Here is an 18,904-nt window from a genome sequence, read left to right on the forward strand (position 1 = left end):
AGTGTTTGTTTCTGCCAGATTGCCCCAGTGAAAGCAATGGCAACCCGCAAGACCTACAAAAATCATAGACGTTTGAGGCAAATAATGAAAAAGCAGGGAATTGCCTGAGAAAAGAATCTAGGGAACAGAATTCTCTTTGGCTTATTCCCAAGAAGACTTCAGGGTATGGGGTTTTTTTGTCTGGGGCTAATAAATAGAAAAAAAACATCTCTAAAACCACTAGGGATGTAATTAATCTCATCTTCTAAAAAGTCATTCACATTTTCTCACTGAAACATTCACACTGTTCAACAATTTAAGACGTGCAGAATTTTGTCTTCAGTTTTCTTCTGCAGAAAAAAAAAAAAAATGGATGACTATACCAGCACGATAGATGACAGACTACCTAGAACATGTAAGTCAATGAACAAAATCAGTAATACAAAAGAACCAAAAAATAATTTTCCCCATCCTGGTACATATAACATCCTGGTACATATACATGTAACATGAGGTGTTGACTGTGAGTAGAGATACCAATTTCAAATTAAGTGCATGCTTGGAAACAATACTCTGCTTCACCATGGGAAATGTGCCAGATTTTGCTAATGCCAAATCCCATCCATCCCCCTAAAAAACATTAAAAAAAGGGTTTTCAAAATACCTTAATCCAATCCATTTTGTCTACAAATCTGGTGGCTAGTTTTTCTGGATACACTGAAACAACTTCTAGAAGACAATACATGACTGGCAAACCTAAATAATTCAAGAACCAGGGTGTTAAACAACTCCAGTATTTACAACAATGTAACATTCAGTGCTAAAAAGTGGTAAAGAAGTATCAGGCTTTCCAGGCATTTATTTGTAATTCACTAAGAGTAACAAACAATGCAGAATAATAAAGTATAATATTTCTCAGACATATTAGGGAAACTAATAAAAGGAAACACTCTGGTAGCAATTTGTTCTAAATGCATTCAAATGTTTTAGACTACACCTGTGGTAGATAGGCTACTATCAGAGTGAGAAGACACAGCAATCACTGGTGAGGAAGTTGTTAAAATTGTGAATGGCTTCACAATTTTACACTGTTATGTCAACTGATGCTGCAATTTTACAGCCCTGCTTTCTCCCACCTACAAAATAGCACAGAAGAAAGCAAGTTTAAACTAAATAGTATACAGTCCATGTTTCAACTCTGTAATTGCTGAAGCCAAGTTCAAAGCACAGGACAATTCATTTCTAGTTAGAGAAGACACTTAATTCTTCAGGATACTGCTGCACACAGCTTCTTACCTCCAACACCAGCTAAGAGCTGCTGAAGAAGGCTGATATATATGTATACAGGGTTGGTTTCTGCACTTTTTGAAGAGGAGGAGGAGGAAGAGAAAGATATGTGGTTGCCAGACATGAGGTTTCTTATGTAACGTCCAATGGCTGGAGCATGATCTTGCATATCTGCCAAGCTCTGTGAGGTTGGCACCACACCAGCACTGTGAGCAAGACACATCCGCAGATAGAGAACTATCTAAGTAGAGAAGATAAAAACACATGATCCTGAGTCAAAAACCATGCAGGAGACAAAAGAGCAGACAATGTGCTGTATCCAATGTAATCAAAACTGGATAGTTTTTTCTTTAATCAAATATAGACAGAAGAGTTAGTATCGAGACAGGAACAAATATAAAGTATAACAAATCTTAGGACCATCTTCTGCAATACGTCTGTGTAAGTAGACAACCCTACATCACCCTCTAAAGATTAAAAGACTTCTGGTTTATCATCAGCTGATGCAATTCCTTGCAGGCAGTTCAGCCTGTACCCTATACCAATCTGGCGTGTGTACAAATGCAACTCAACACATTGCTAACACAGATCTCACTTCCCATCTCGGTTTGTGTCTAGAGATCACTGAAGCCTGGAATTCTGTTAGAAAAAGAGCCCTAGGGAGCATAATGGGACCTCTGCACAAGACTAGTATCTAATGTTATTAGTATCTAATGCTATTCCATTAGATATGCTGCAGAAAGCAGTGGAGCAACCCTCTAATGAACATTCCTCCCAACCCCCCTATGAAAATCCTGTTCCGAATACCGTTTAAGGACAAAGGATGGAGAGTTAATCCCAACATCTATTTCAAAGAACTTTAGAATGTAGGGTGACTTATGATAGCTGTTAGCTTCTTATGCTGTCCTCTAGATAAATAATGGTATACATATCTGAGGAAGGAAAACCAGGCACTTACCTCCCCAAATGTGGCAGGATTAAAAGGCAACGCCGCAGTTCCAGTCATATATTTAGCTGGGGTTTTCATTCGGTGAGAGGCCTAAACAACAGAGTATATTAAGAGTGGAACATTCCCATAACAGACCCTTAACAGCAGAGATGTTGGGAAGGTCAGTGAAATTTTGCTGATATGACTGTGTTAATCCTCCTCTTAGCAACTGAAAATGTGTAACAGCTCTGTAACAATAAGGGCACAGTGCACTTGGTAACAGTCAGGTTGATCTATTTTACATCCCTATCAATTCAGAAATTGGGAACTCTGAAGGCATGAGAGGGAATAGAAGGGGAGGCTGAAGGAGCACAACATTCTTTCTTCCTTTCAGGGAACAAAGAAGCACTTTAGAATTTAAAAGTGAAGTACTTCATGAACTTCCAGACTCTGAGGCTCCCCCCTGACAGGCAGCCAGAAAGCTTTAAAATAGCAGGTCTGCCTGGAGAGGCTGCAGAACAGCCAGGCTTCCCCAGTCCTGGGAAGTGGGTGCCCTGTGCTGTGTCAGCCAAGCCTGGGGAGTCTCTCAGACTGAGACAGAGGGAATCTCTCTACCTGCTATATGGAAGGCTGCAGCAGCAAGTGAGCAACTCCTTTCCATGTAAATGTTAGCTCTGACAAGCAGGAATGTGCCAGCAGAAAAAGATCCAAACAGGAGGTTTTAAGTGACACCCACTGCAAATGTTGCAGAAAAGTAATATGTATCTATTAAACAGGCAACATGCACATCAGTGGTAGGGCTTGATTCAGTCAGGCAGCCTTGTACTTGAGTAAACACACAAGGCAGCTGCAGAAGACAATAGATCCTCACTCCCCTCAACACACTATGATCTTTTGCAACACTAATTTCAATGATATGCAGAACTATTAAAGAAATCTGATTTAGTGAACAGACAGTGACTCCCTTGAGGAATGGTTTCCCTCCCATACCCAGCAGATTGGTCCTACTCTTTCACACATATTTTTCTTTCAGAAGGAGAGAAGTATCATGCTAAATCATGAAGTCATTTTTCATCTCAGCCAGCTGTGCCAAGCAATGCATACAGACTTCTCAAACATCTCCCAAAGTCACAGATTATTGACAGTATGTGAAAAATCACACTTTGAGATAACTCAACAAACAAATATACCTCCAGGATTTTTAAATACACTGTCAGGACATGTAAAGACGACTTGAAAACTGCTCGAAAAAAATTTTAATTCCTCCATGATTGAGGGACTCTTCTCAGCAGTGACTAAACTACACTGATCTATAATTATTTAGTGACATTAAAAATGTTAAGGAAAATTTTAAAATTAACTGCAAGGGGACAGCATTTAAGAATGTTATCTAAAACTCAATCTTGGCTTCTTAATTTTTTAGTATCTGTTTAAATAGCCAGGATTCTGGACAAAAAGCAAGTTTTCTTATAGAACATAAAATACTTCAGAGTATTAGTAGAGTACACCACCATCAGAGCACACATTTCACAATAAATATCTCAGGAGTAAGAGTTCTGTTATCACAGACCTCTTGCAAAATCAGATGTGCTTTGACATTACATACTTCTGACAATTTTTTAAAAAGGCTATCACAGGAAAAAATACTGTTAGTGACTCTCCACATCTCCTTCACTGCTTATAAGCCTAGTATAGCTACTATACACAGACGGTATTTTAACACTTCTCCAGATGAGCTCTCAGAGCAAACAGATGTGACTGAACTGAGTGGCACAGTTTTTGGCATGTCCTTCCACTAAACTCATGAAGGGCTGTTTACATGGCTATTATTCCAAAAATTGCAATGAAGATGAAAAATTAAGCCTTTAAGTCAACAAATTAGACTTCTTCACTTGTTCTAGTATCTCCTTTCCTAGCCTAGGATTCTTTTTTATTTAATGTATATTATTGTTCACTGGGCCAAATAAAAAGTAGTCTTCTTGCACCTCCAGGAACTGTGTTTGTGAAACGTGCTGGATTATAAGCCTTGAAAACTTGATTCCTCGTTTCACATATCATCTGCACAAATTGCAAGAAAGCAAAACATTCCTTTTGTTAAAAGCTCTGCCTCGCTACTTAACACTTGGATCTCTTGCAATTACTGACAGCAGAAAGCAATGACGAGTGGTAATCTTGGCAATAAAATACTATGTGTGGTCCTCACTGTGACTTTCACTAACTTTATTCCTTGGGACAGCTGTGGGAAACCGACATAGGGAAGGCAAGACCACACTTACCACATGCCTGAACATCATGCATCTATTTGTCATCTACTGTGACAGAAGCACTGTATACCTTGTCTTGAATGTAATGGACCATTTCAGGGAAGGATGGCATCTGCTTCCCAGAACTCTCCTTTTCATTTTTTCCAGAAAATGTTCTCAGTACCCGCTGGGCTTCTCCATGTACCTCCTCCCGCCTTTCAGAAGAAAAGATGAGAAACAGACATTATATACACAGAACAAACAGTCTTTAATGAGCAGTAAGAAGTATTGGGAAGCTGGGGGAGAGAGAACGGTTTTTAAATGAGATGTTGGGAGGGTTTTTTGAAAGGAAGGGAGAAGAAAATCTTTAATTACAACTTCTAATGATTTGTTTATTTTAGAGATGGGAAAGAAAATGGGATAGTACTGAGTTCTCTTTGCAAAACTGTCTGGATGAGCTCAGTTCTGTTCCTCTTACATCCTTCTAGTGTTCACCAACAGTTCCTGCTTCCCACATCCTTGTTTTCCTATACGCTACTTCTCCCTATCACTTCCTACAGTCAAGCTTCAGCTGCCACCTACCAGGTGGCATTGTCTACTTAATGGCAGATAACTACTCCTGAAACAGTGCTGACACTGCAATGACAGAGCAGGTTGTTGCAACTGATCTGTTTAGCTTTCTTTAGTTACACAATAGCTACTCACATCAAAAATTTAGTAATTAAACTGGAAAAAAACCCCCACCACTTACACTGCCGTAACAGAAAACTGCAAATTAAATGATTACTGTAATTTAACAAGTCAGCTACTCGAGAGTGGCAACTCTCAAAACGTCATGTTCAACTCCCTGCAAATACAAGCTAAAAATAGACTGACAGAATTTGCCAGGAAAAAAAAATTTCTAGACACTGTAAAAGTGATTTCAGTTAATGTATTTTTACTTTTGCAATTGCAACTGATCATTAATATGAAGTGCTTTAGTGACAGCAGTTCATCTGAAACTAAAGACTGTCACTGAGTATGGTAACAGCTCTCCACAGAAGTGTCAAGAATGTGAAGTTTAATTTCCAAATTACCATATTTGATTTTCTTTGAGTTATTTATGTGCAAACTTACACACACATATATGTACATGTATTTGTATTTAATCAAAATATATATTGAATGCATATACAGTGGGTATGAATATGCATAAATATATATATTTTATATATATATATATTTTTATATATATCCACACACATATCCACACACACACACACATATATATATGTGCATACATATATATATGAGAAAATAATTTATAAAGGAAAACAACTTACGGGTCTCCCGCAGCTAACAGGAGTAAGTATCTGGAAGGGATATGATCTGGAGGGAACACTGTGCTAGCAAATTTTACAGCCACTTGACGTACTTGAACTTCAGGCTTAAAGGGAAAAGACACAAACATATGGTTGAGTTTTAAATGACAAGCAGTAATGACTTTCACTCATCACTTGTACATCATCAGTCATTTGTTTTGTCCTCTGGTACCAACATGATTCAAAAAGTTTAGATATTTTGAGACACTATTCATGCTTACTCTTCATATGGCAGGAGACAGGGTAAAGAAAATCTAACTTCTCATATATACACAAGTGGGCAATTAAGTGTTTAATTAAACACATGCACACTTTGGGGAATCATGCTAATTCTTGAAAAAGTGAACTGCTCCATCCAGGCAGTTTTGAAATGAAACTGACATACATCATCTATCCACAGAAAACAGAGCTACACTTAGGAGCAGCATAGCCAGAGGTGGGAAAGAAACATCAGCTTAGGGCGGTCATTCTGTCTGTAAGGTACAGATAGTCTCAAAAAGGTACAGCCTGGAGATTTAGATCCCTTAAGCAAAAGAGTTATCAGCATGAAAATTATCTCTTAAACTAGAAATACATACACCTACACAGTCAGTCTGAGTACCCATGCAAACACAGAATATACAAAACACTCATTCTTTCTGAAAATCCAGACTTCTGGTGTATTCTGAACACAAACAAGGTATTCAAACTCTGGTTTAGTCTAGACTAGTGTGTCAAGACTAAGCTCCTGGAGAAGTTCATAGGTGCCTTATGTCAGATACCACATAGCACAATGAAACCCCACTTAGCAGCGAATGATCCTTTCTACCAAACTCTCAATGTTCCAAAGCATTTCAGAAGACACTGTCCTTGAAGCATCTACTTCTTGAAGTTTTCTAAGGAGAAGACTATGAGAAACATACAATGCAATTGCAATGGGTTTGTTTCTTTGCTAAACAGAACACAAATAAAGAACTGCAGTGTTACCGGCCTTGCAGTCATCAACCCATGCTAAAAATATTTTATCTGAGCATACACACCCTGCCTTCTCCTAGACAGGCCAATACACTCAGTAAGAAAAGGAAGACGTGCTCCAGGAAGTATCTAACAGGAACTGTCAGGAAACAGGAAGACAATTAATAGCTCTTTTTTTAAGGCATGCGATTTTTACTCCACTGAAAATACCTTTATTAAGTAAGAAGCTACAAGAGCTTCCATCAGGGTACGCTGGGCTCCTTCCAGGTTACTATATGCTCCAACCATCATGGACAATGCCTCTTGAATGGCAAGCCTAGTATCAGCATCCTCCTGCAGTACAAAACCAAGAGGTTTCACTTTACAGTGCATAGTGTCAAAAACTGAGCAAAATCAGAAGAAAACACTAATGAATTCCCAAAGCCCCATCAGCACCCACCTTGCACAAGGCTTCGAAAAACTGCTGTACCAGTGCTATATCCTTGGTAAAGAGCTGAGGCATTCGGCTGAAACAAGATATTTTAATCCATGAAGCTTTTGTTTTTTAAATTGAAATGCTTCACATTTCATTGGTCTTCCCCTCATTCCAAATTTTAACTGTCAAACAATCACAGCCAGCACAGAAAGTTTGCTCTATCTTAGCCATATCCACCATAAAGCAGCAAATTCCTCCTCCCTTAACACAGTTTGGAAAGCGAGACATTTTATGGACAACCACTTAGATCACCAGCACCTGACTGAACATACCACTTGCCTAGCTTCATGCCCTCTGGTCTTTGCTGCACATTCCTTAAATTTTTATTTCTAGCAATCCAGAATGTGGAACCATTTCTTAAATACTGTGCAAAATTCATGAGCTTCCATTAATTACTGCTAGAGAAGCTATCAGCTAAAAACATATTTCTTTTACATTTCTGGAGTTGTCACAAAAAGTGCTTTTCTCTGCACCATGCACTCAACTGCAAAATTGGCAGGTGGCATAAAGCTTGCTGCTGATAAATTAACTGATTACTCTGGAAAAATTATTCAATGTCCCATTGTTTAAATGATGCTTCAGTTACCTGGAGAGCTTTCCAACTGCTGAATATGCCATTGATAGCAGTTTTGAATCCTTGAATGATAAAACAATAAATAAAATTCAGCAAAACCAGAAATACATACAGGTATATCTTTCATAAATAAACATTTACTTTAAATCCTGTCTTGAAAGTGCTCAAGCAGGCCTTCGTGGAAAAAGAATCCTAAAACATAAAATATTTCTATCCAAGAATAAAAACATTAGATAGAAACAGAGGGATCTTTTGTCCAAGAAACAGAGAAATTGCAAATGGTGGCAAAACATTTAATCTCTCTTCTGGTCTCAGCTAACTACATTTTATTTCAAGAAAAACAGATACGGAGATTTGGTGAGTATATGAAACAGTAGCAGAGGGACAGAAACCTTCCACTAGATCTGAACAGCAACTGTAAACAAAGGAAGCTGTTTGCACAATGGATCCTTCAGATGACCAATATAGCATATTTATACACATGGGCTTACTTCCTTTTTCATTCCCTTCCCAATGGCAGGGAGTCCCATGCATTCAAATGCCAACTCAGGCCAGAAGGTCACATCCAAAGATCAAACAAAGCAGCAAGAAGCTCAAATCTGAAGAAGAGATGATCTGCAACATCAGCCCTTTCTAAGGTACATGTAGGAGCATAATGGAGAATTTGACTTTTGAAACGGCACTGGAAATAACTCGTTCAGGGCAGATTGGCATTGCAGTTCTGTTTGGTAACACCCTTCCCATAGTAATACCATCCCTGGACAGACAGGATGGAATGTATTACAAGCTGGCCTATACAGCTGCTTAACACAATGGGATTAACATACAGAGTTGAAGACCCTGTGTTTTCCAGAGTAAGAGCAGCTACATACTACTTTGCCTTCCCTCTTTGTATTACTAAAACTATTGTTTCTTGAGATTTTGCAATTGGTGCCCAAGCACATATGTATAGGTGTTAAATAAATAAAACAGTTTTCCTATATAGCATTTTAAAATATTTGCTTCTCTTCCAAAAAAAATTCTTAAAATGTATCCTCTGGCAGCCTCTCAAGCGAACACAAAAAAAAAATTCTTAAAATGTATCCTCTGGCAGCCTCTCAAGCGAACACAAAAAAAAATTCATCGGTTTCCATCGTAAAAGTATTTATCTTTTGCTTGTATTCACATGAAGAATTATAGTAAAGAATTTTCAATCTTACCTCTTTGTATTCATTGATCAGCTTTGTAAGTCCATTTAAAAGCATTGGACCTAATGGCTTTATTTTACTCTCTGGACAACTGCAATTAGAGAAACCAACAAAATATTATCTTTTGGATCCCTGAAAAGCATCTTCTCTAGTATCACTTTTCTTGACTGTGTGTTAAAGTGAGAAATTACAACTTATTGTGTGCAAGCACAGACACACTGAGCTTTCAGGATTAAGTAAAAAAACCCCCTACATTCTCCGAGTTTTAGTACTCATTAGTTCAGTTATATCTTTATTAAACAGAGTGGCTTCTAGGCAAATAGCTAAAACACATTGTGCTTTCTGAACTACTTACATGATACAAATATGATGCACAAACTGCAATGACAGACTTCTCAGTTTTGCATTTGTGTTTGCACCGAAGAGTCCATCATATACCACCTGACCAAAAGGAAGAAGGAGCAGATTAGAGAGTGTCTGGCTTCACTTTCAAAGATTTTCATTCCCCCTCTTCTTTAAACGCTGCCATCAATAACAATGCTTCCCACTGCTAAGTACTGGAGAAACTGTATCATCAAACTGATTAGGAAGAGTAGATTTGGAAAATAAGCATCACCTGAATGTTAGCTGGGAACATTTCTGCAGCCTGCCGGGATCTCAGAAGATGAGGAACTATCTTTAATTTAACACGGGTGCTGACTGACTCTCGTTTCATTTCTGGTTTCAGAACAGATCCCTGTCAGAAACAGAGATTAAATAGTGCATCTTTGGACACCAGTATATTTAAGTTAGCTAAATTACTTTCTGCTGCAAATCAGAACACACTGGCACAGAGAAAAAAATATTCAAATAGCATAAATGTTCAGTAAAAGCAGAGATCAAAGTGACAGATTTAAGAAATACATACATATGTTTCCAAATAAAGTAAGACAACTAAAATTACTTTTTTAGCAGTTGATAGACAACTGTGAAGGCAAATTTTACCTCCTTGGTTTTCAGTGGTATATCCCCAAGATACACTTTATACATTTTGCTGATGATAGCAGGATTGTTCCAGTCAATTAAACTGAAGAAAAAAAACACATTGAAAACCAACATGTTATGATTCCAACCTTTGACTGTTTCTTAAAATACAGCATTTTGCATCGTATTAATATTCTTCCCAAAGTTTAAATAGAAGTCCTCAGTTTGACTTCTAACCACTTTTCCCACATACATGTAATAGTCATAGAGAATGTGATCACACTTTCACAATTTCTGACAACGTGATATCAAATAATTTGTGAGAAACCTACATGCTCCATCTCTCCCACTGAAACAAGACATACAGACCACAGTCATCTCCCAATTGAATACTGAATGGTAATCTGTGAACTAGCATCTATGTCTCATAAAAGACATTCAGCATTACATACTGACATGTATTTTGTCCACACAGTTATTTTTCTCTCTGGGCAAAGAATACCAACACGGAAGGAAAGATAAGACAAGCAGCAAAGGAGAGACCAGCTTCCTTAATCAGCCTTCATCATTTAATAGCATCATCTCCACTGTCATGACTGAGATACATGAACAGACTCCAGATGCAGAAGATTTCACATTACAAATTTGACTCCAAGTTAAATAGTCCTACAGAAGCCACCTACACATTTCAAAGACAGGCCTGTCTTGCTCCAACCTCCTACATGAGCCAGCAAATCTCCCACTGTCAGTGTCTCAGCAAAGAGTACAAACAGCCATTACTCTGGCCTCCTGATGAGTTAAAGACAAGCATTGTCTTTAGATGATGAAAGGTGAACTGCAGGTGAGCAAAAGTGTCAATAATAACAACAGTGTTTGCCAAACTTTCTAGACTATGATCCATTTCACAATTAATCTCTTTATTCTCCTAATAAATTAAATTAAAGTATACTTTTCTGGGAATCATTTACTAAATCCTTACTGACAATTGATAATGCACAGAGGGCAATGTGGAAACCACTGATATTCTTCATGACTTGGTATGAAAATGGCTCAAAAGCAATACCAAAAATGATCAAACCCACACAGCTAAAGCTGTCAGCTCTGGAGCCAAGTGACATTTCCAGTTGCAAGACAACAAGCCTCATACCCAGCCCAGAGGGAATACATGGCAGCTTCACAGGTATACAGGGGACTTTAGCCTTCTTCCTCTCGAGCACAGCCTCTCTGGAGCACTACATACATTGCAGCTAGCTGTGTCAGGAATACTAACACCATCTTTTTCAACCATCCAGACCTTACCTTTGCTTGCTCTTTAGTTCAAGGTCTGCTGCAGTGGCAACACTGTGTCTTGTATCACTGGAGGCTACAACGAGGTGTATAACAGCTTCAAGTTCGGGCACTTGCTCAGCTTCAATGAACTTCACTATCCCCAGCTTACACTGTTCAATACCACGGAAAGACAGGGTTACTGACAAGAAAGCGGATGTTACAGTAACTGTAGCAGCTCAGCTGTCTGAAATCATGGCTTCTGCTCGCTCAAGGAGAAATTCACATGCTCTCCATCTCCTAGCTTGCCTCCTGTCACAGCAGTCATCTGCAGCAAAGTATCAGCATTACCATGATACTCTGTTACACCACTGCTAAAAAGGGATGCTTCAGAAACAGAAGACACTGTTGCAACCTTTGAGAGTAAAACACAAGAGTAGGCTGCAGTCATGACTGCTTCCTAACCACCTTCCTCCCCACCCCACCATAGCAAAATTCCTTAAGGCATCATGCAAAACTCCCCAACAAATTGCCTCAGGGCAACTAAAGGCCTGGTCAGAAAGTTACATATTTTCCCTCCGGCTTTCCATTCCACCATCTGCAACCATCCCTGTTACCACCCACAGTTCACCAAGGACCAGCCCCACAGCTCTAAATACCTGTTCTAGCAGCTCTGGTGTCCATGGACTATCTCCAATTACCCTTTTGGCTGCATAAAAGCTCATCCCTGGAGGTGGTTGAGGGATTCCAGGACCTCCGACGCTACTTGATGAAGATCCCTGGGCCGAGGGCACATTTTGTCGACTTTGAGATTCATTCAATACAAACCTAAGCAGGCAGGGAAAGAATTTCATCAGAGCCTTTACCAATCGACATTACCAGCTGAATTAGATTCTGGAATGGAGGAAGACATAACATGTCCAGCTTGATGTATTTTTCTTTAATTAATCCCATAACTCTAACATAAGATAGAATTTGAGGCTTGGCTACCAATTATCCCAACATATTCTGCAAGAGCCATAACAACGTCATTGTACAGGAAAACAAACTTCAGTTTTGAAAGGGAAAGGTCCACTGGCATTTCCAGAAAGAGTTATTGGGTTAAAAACTAGAAAAAATTATCTGTTTTGTATTAGAAATAAATACTCATGTAATACTACATTCAAGGAACTCATGCTAAAAGCTCCAACAACATTTGTATGATTCCTACAAAAAACACAAACCCAGCAAGGAAAATAATGAAGCATATGCAACACAAGTAGCAGGAAACAAACCCTGATATAAAAAGATAATAGATGAGATACTGTCTTGGAGAGTGGCAGTTTTAGTACTGGGTAGGGAAAGAAAGCAAAAATAAAAAGATGAAGTTTACAGAGCCTGGTCTTTTTTAAGACTGGCTAGTCTAGCTGCCCTGTGCTCATCTCCATGCCTTCATAAAAGCCACCCCACCTCTCCATGTATCCTTGGAAGCTGGTCAACACAATATGGCCTCAAAATTGAAAAACAGAGACCAACAAGAATTATTTTGCTCCAGCCAGCCCCCCTTTCTGCATTCAGCACACAGGCAACCAAAAGAGGAAAACAATCTCAACAACAAGATTTCATTCCGAGTCTCATTAGCTAAAACTTTGAACACTTCATTATGAGCTTTAAGCCCTACAGTTAAGCTTTCTGGTTGCTTTACTGCAGCAAACTGACAAGGCTAATTCACAACCGGGCAACGACAGACCAAGTTCTAACAAGCACAAATTAGCTGTAAACCACTGCAAAAAGGCTCACCCCAGGGAGCAAGACTTTAAAAGACAGACACCCAGAGCCACAGGCTAGGTCAAGACATTCTCTGAGCACCTTCTGGAAAGAAAATTAAAACTTTCACCTCCTACTTGCAGCATCTCTGAGTATTTTCTCAGAGGTCTCTTCCAAACTAAATGATTCTGTGATTTAAAAACTCATGCTTTGCCAGAGTATTAAAGCATGGAAGGAGTGAAGACTCACTGAAAAGCCCAAGGACTTCAACTGTTGACAGTACAGCCACAGATGAAGCTAAGAGCAATTAACCTGGGCCAACTGAAGAGTGTGAACCATGAACAGAAGAACAGGCATTCTAAACTAAAAGCTACAAGATTCTGTATATTCAAACAAAATGGAAGTGGCCCCCAAAATATCTGATGGGGAGCATGGCCTCGAACAAAGCTACATGGTGAAAGCTCATGTGCTCACTATTTTAAATTCATTCTTTTAGGTTAATCCACTCAGATGAGCAAGAGTTATGAGCTCAAAAAAATCATACTGGCACCAATCCACTTTTACTGCCACAAAAAATAGAAATGTGTTCTACCATCAAAATTATTTCTATTTTCTTTAAAAGCAAAAGCTCCCTTAGCAATACAAAGACACAAAAACCAGTGGAAAAAACACTTTGAGAAAGTACTGATTTTAGACACCAGAGGTTCCTAACAAGCAGTAATCAGTAAATTCAAGTTGCTCCATACATTCTTCTTGCTTTCAAAAACAGTGCTCACACTAAGACAACATCACTGCAGTTTGAACATTTTTCACCAGAAAACAGACAAAAGACAAATCTTATTCAAAGGTTCAACTCTGGAAAACACAAATTTTTAGAAATTATTCTTGCTTATGACCTTGGAGGAATAAGCCTTAAAATTCAACTGCAGAAAGATGAGCACACATTTTTGTCAGACTTCTATTTGAAAGGCCTGGCTATTTAACAGATAGCTCACATGTCTCATTGTTTCACTTTGATCTCAAAAGAGGTAAGGACAGAATAGTGTAACACCTAATTAAGTAGAAAAGAGATTTCTGTAAAATAAGGAAGATGGTAATCTGGTTCTTAAAATTATCAACTTCCTTTCTACCTTTCCACTGGCTTCATTTGAGCCAGGAAGTAACAGCATACTTTAAATGAGTTTTCAAGGGTGTAGTTTATACTGTTTCACGCATAAAGAACACAACAGTGCTAGAGAAGACTGGTATCAACTCACCCATAAGGCATAAGAAGAACATCCAACATAAAGTCCAAAAGCAACTGTACAGTCTTTGGTTTTTCAGCAAGATTAAACGGAGAAGCTGCTGCTTTCAGTGGTTCAGCAGGGTATTTCATGTGAAAAAGGGTTGGTATTAGAAGATGCATTAGGCTGAAAAACAATTATATTTACTGCAACCATTTAAAAAAAACACACTTGTTTATTTATAACATACAAGACAGAAACCTTTTATAACAAACCTGGTCCTTAACAGCAAAAAAAGAAAATATAAACAAAAGTTAAACATATTCACAATCCAATAGCCTCTATTTTACCATCTGATGTACTTAAAAATGGAAACCAGAAGATAAATTAGGACTTTTCCTTAAAATGGAACATATATGTCTGCATGCATGCAGATATTTGGAGACAGTCTCTGCATTTGTCCAGATTTTTGACAGTGTCATAATTCTGCCACAAAATACAATCTAGGACTGTCTCATCCTTAAGAAACACTGGCAAACACAGTGGTTGTATACCAGTACAGCCAGATTTCCAAAGCTCTCTTCACTCATGTACTTGCTTTTTTGACACAGAAAACTCATGCTCCCAGGGGCTACAAGTGTGGCCACATGAATGGAAGCAAGATTTTACTGCAAGGCCTTTCAGTAGGGTCATTTTTTAAATACTTGTATACCATCACAGTATGTAGAGTGAACAAAGACATGATTTTAGTGACATTTTCCAATACCAGCACAGTGGAAACTCATCTCCATGTAGATAAGAACCAGGCCCATCAATAACAGTTTTCTAGAGCTCCCAAATTCGTCTCCTTTTTACTTATTACAACTTAGCTAAAATTTCTACTTACTTGAAACACAGACCTCTTAGCATATAGGAAGTCTGCTGCTGCAGATCCTCTATATTACTACAGCATTAGACAATAAGAATTTTTTGTACCACCCAAACAACCGAATTACTGATCCAAATTGTACATGCCAAGAACATACTGAGTAATGAAGACAGCACCAAGGAAAAGAAATATTTTAACAACTGATACAAATTATTTTACTAAAACAGTACCAATAAAATTCACTCCAAGAATAAGTAGTTATACCTGTCTTGTTGTGGTTGAGGTTTCCCTTCCATTGCAGTGAGAAGGGTTGGAGCCAATTCACATTGTTTTTCCACAGGCAGACGGGGGTATCCCATCTTAACATAAATTATGGTAAAATTCTAAAGGAGTAGAAAAAGTACACAGTATTGCAGCAATGCAAAATACGCATGTGTTCCTTAACCTCTTCTTGTATCTCGTTTCCAATACCCAACTGTGTAACACAACGTACAAGAAGACTAATTTCTTTTGTAAGACCAATTTCTTGTCTAAGATTTATCAGACTGACAACCATTAAAGCGGAGACTCAGCAAGGACTACTCAGAGTAGTGGAATGTGGAAAAAAACAATGAGAAAAAACCTCTCTGGTTTTCCTTTTTCATTGCCAATTTCACCAAAAGCAGCTGGAACTAAGCAACAGCTTAAAAGAAAGCAAATGTAATTATCTCTCTTACCTATTTCTGAAATAAAATAGAAAACAATATTGAACAGATACCAAGATAGCAGCATAGACAAAATTTCTCTTGATAACATATTTCTAAATCATCATATTTAAAAGCTGCACATGCAGTTAAGAGTCCAGTGACAGGAGAGCACAGCACAGCAATACTGAACACTGGACTATTTAACTGTTATCCTGTTCATCTAAATCCAGACAAGAACTGCAGAGATAAGAGTTGTGTTCCACAATCTGGCTGGAAGAAGTGCTGAAGAGGAGTGCTGTAGTGCACTGCACTACTTTGTAGATGGCACTTTAGTTAAAATGCTATGAAGCCTTATGACACAAAGCAATGTGCATCGCTGAGATACACTAATGAAAATACATTTTTGCCAAGTCCAGCCAAATGCAGAGTTTGTCAAGTATGTCTTTAAACAAGATAGTTTGTTTTGCTCTACAAAACACAGGCACTGCAGAAGTCTTGGTCATTTCTAAAAAGTGAATTCCAGATAATGCCACTTGCTTAGGACAATCTAAGATTACTTTTATGTATGTCACTGCTGTTTAAAGTCTAAATATTTCTCCATACATTTCTAAGATGTTATGTTTTCAATTTAAGCTACAAACAAGACTGAAGAGTAAAACAAAGAAGTACAAAGTTTCCCTGTGAGTTAATCACTTCTGTTTCATAATGATGATTTTCAACAGATCTACCAAAACTGAAATGTAAACCGTTTCATAGTTTCAGAAATACATTTAAAAACTTTCACTTTTTAAATTAGATGAAATGAAATAATCTATGAAAGTTTCCCTGTCTATAAAATAACATTTTTTGACCTTTTCTTGCTCAGATAAGGTCCTGATCCTAAAACCACATGAAAATACAGGACCTCATGTGTTTAAAGAGATAAAGGTGTTTTAAGTAAAACTCTTATCCTGTAGATATCAAGACAAGGATTGATAGCTGCTTGCAAAATGCAGCTTTCACCAATGAACACCTTTACAATACAAGCAGTGACAAAGCATGCAATCATGACATAGCAAGAGTAACTGTCAGTACTTGAACAGCAAAATGCTTTATGATACTAAGCTTCACCCACGCTAGACTATAAAATTGAGTACAAAAAAAGCTCTTAAAACATCAACCTCATAACAATTACAAACTTGCTAGGAAAACTGACAGAGCTAAATACAGGACTTTAAAGAATATTCTGCTTGCTAAAGTAAAGCAGCAAACAGTTTCAGAAGAACAGCCACTTACAGTGACAAAGGACACTGCAGAAGGATCTTGATATTGAACTAGCAATGTCTCTACTGGAAGCTGTATTTTTGGTCGACTCTTAATGCGCTTATTCAGATGAACCAGCAGCTCCATGACCTGACAGGGAGAAAAGAGAAAAAAAAAATTGAAAGAACCACCATTAACGTTACTACTTTGCGCTCCAGTCATCAAGCTCAGTCCATTAGGCAGGCTTAGTATAAGCAAATCAGGCCTGATCTAACTGATTATTTAATCCATAAGGAAACAGCAGCCATCACTTATACTATTATCTTGAAACCACTCCAACAGGTCTCAAATCACTGTTAAGACAAACACACAAGTCCCAAACCACCCACAATCAATAACATCCATCAACAGAAATATCAGAAAGAAAGGATTACTGAAGATGACCAGTTCTTTCCACAGTTTGCTTACTACCTGTCAAAACTGACTCTGGTTTGGAAATCAGCACTGCTGCTCTGTATTGAGCTGCAGAATAACTCCAATTCACAAAACAGAACAACAACAACAACAAAAAAAAGGAAAAATCCCCACCCATAATAAAATTACCAAATAAGCGCATGAGAACTTTTTGGAGCAGAACATCACAGAATTGAAATCCTTCAAACAAGAGGAGAAGCCAACAGGAGTGCTGTGAATGTCAAGCAGAAGTGATGTGCAGCCCTGCCTGGGCAGGCAGAGCCCCAGCAGCAATGCCAATGGGAACAGGCAGCTGCTCGAGCGGGATGGCCCTGGGCTCTGATAGACAGTAGCTGAAACTGTGGCCAGAGTGCATTGAAGCAAGAGAGGTGCACCACGGTATTCCCTCATGATGAAGACTATCAAGTAGTGAAGTTGGGGCCCAGAGGGTTTGTACGGTCTTTATCCTCAGACGTTTTTCAAGACCCATTTCAATAAAACCTTAACCTTCATCCTGAACAGAGCTTGTAATGGACTGTTTTAAACAGGAGATTGGCCTGGAGACCTCCTACGGTCCCCTCCAAAGTGAATTATCCCATGATTCTACAATCACATTAAGCGGTTTCTTAGCATCAACAAAGTGTCATTTGTAAATCCCCTGAAGGAGGTATCATAACTGAATGGAGGAAACTGAAAAACTACAATCTCTACTCTGGAACAACTATCCATTCTGAGAAATCACACTGAACATCTGCATCTTGCTTGCAAACTTTATCAGATTCTCAAAGAAGGTGGTGCAAAACAATGGAAGTGATGTTAGATGAAGTGAGTTCAGTTCCAGTAAAACCAGTCAGAGATCATTCTAGGTTCAGGCTGACTTCAAGCAATTCAAGTCAAAAAGACAGGGTGTCCTGTGTTTTTGATCACTGCCTTGGTCAGAGTATGCCGAAAAAGCAGCTAAAACTGCTGTCACTGAAGTTTGTAATAGAAACTGCAGAACCATATGTATGCTGAGCTGCATATGAGCAGCCTCTTGGACACCATCTTTACATCTACTCCCTGACGAGGTATCAAACAAAAAAATGTCGAGCTATAATTCAGAGAAATTGCAGAGCTGACTGCAAGAATGTGATTGAAATCAGAGATAAACTGACAAACTAAGTAACACTGACAGCTATCAAATTTTGCTGCTGTAAATTTATTGCAACCATTACAAATTCATAGTATTTTAGAGAGGAAAAAACCCTGTCTGCAGAGATCTCTTTGAGAAAGGGTAGGAGATACTAAGACAGAACTTGAGAAACATGTTCAAATTACCAATGCTGGCTGGTAAAAAAAGACATGGCTGGATTTGGGTATGTGTTAGGGTTTAGCTCATATCCTGCTTCTCTAATCATTAATGTCAAACAAGTGCACTAAGGATCTCATCAGCAGCACTCTTCAGACCTGACTCATGCAAACGTCTGCAC

The 18,904-nt window shown here is 38.4% G+C and overlaps 1 protein-coding gene across 3 annotated transcripts in view; it reads right to left on the reverse strand.

Moving 5' to 3' along the window:
* Positions 1-18,904, reverse strand: part of ECPAS (Ecm29 proteasome adaptor and scaffold) — a 60,312-nt gene that overhangs the window by 31,010 nt on the left and 10,398 nt on the right. For 2 of the 3 annotated variants that reach the window (XM_082302025.1, XM_082302024.1), the window contains exons 3-19: positions 17,016-17,132; positions 15,319-15,437; positions 14,220-14,372; positions 11,877-12,045; positions 11,251-11,390; positions 9,973-10,054; positions 9,605-9,724; positions 9,344-9,429; positions 9,001-9,079; positions 7,814-7,863; positions 7,192-7,258; positions 6,963-7,085; positions 5,760-5,863; positions 4,529-4,652; positions 2,225-2,305; positions 1,276-1,507; positions 644-735 (exon numbers count right to left, since the gene is read on the reverse strand). In XM_082302025.1, coding sequence (XP_082158151.1) covers positions 644-735; positions 1,276-1,507; positions 2,225-2,305; positions 4,529-4,652; positions 5,760-5,863; positions 6,963-7,085; positions 7,192-7,258; positions 7,814-7,863; positions 9,001-9,079; positions 9,344-9,429; positions 9,605-9,724; positions 9,973-10,054; positions 11,251-11,390; positions 11,877-12,045; positions 14,220-14,372; positions 15,319-15,437; positions 17,016-17,132 — 1,938 coding nt within the window. Of the gene's footprint in view, positions 1-643; positions 736-1,275; positions 1,508-2,224; positions 2,306-4,528; positions 4,653-5,759; positions 5,864-6,962; positions 7,086-7,191; positions 7,259-7,813; positions 7,864-9,000; positions 9,080-9,343; positions 9,430-9,604; positions 9,725-9,972; positions 10,055-11,250; positions 11,391-11,876; positions 12,046-14,219; positions 14,373-15,318; positions 15,438-17,015; positions 17,133-18,904 lie in introns of those variants that run through there. The other variant, XM_082302026.1, reaches the window with a different exon arrangement.

This window comes from Coloeus monedula, assembly GCF_965178545.1.
Source record: "Coloeus monedula genome assembly, chromosome: Z".
NCBI classification, from domain to species: domain Eukaryota; kingdom Metazoa; phylum Chordata; class Aves; order Passeriformes; family Corvidae; genus Coloeus; species Coloeus monedula.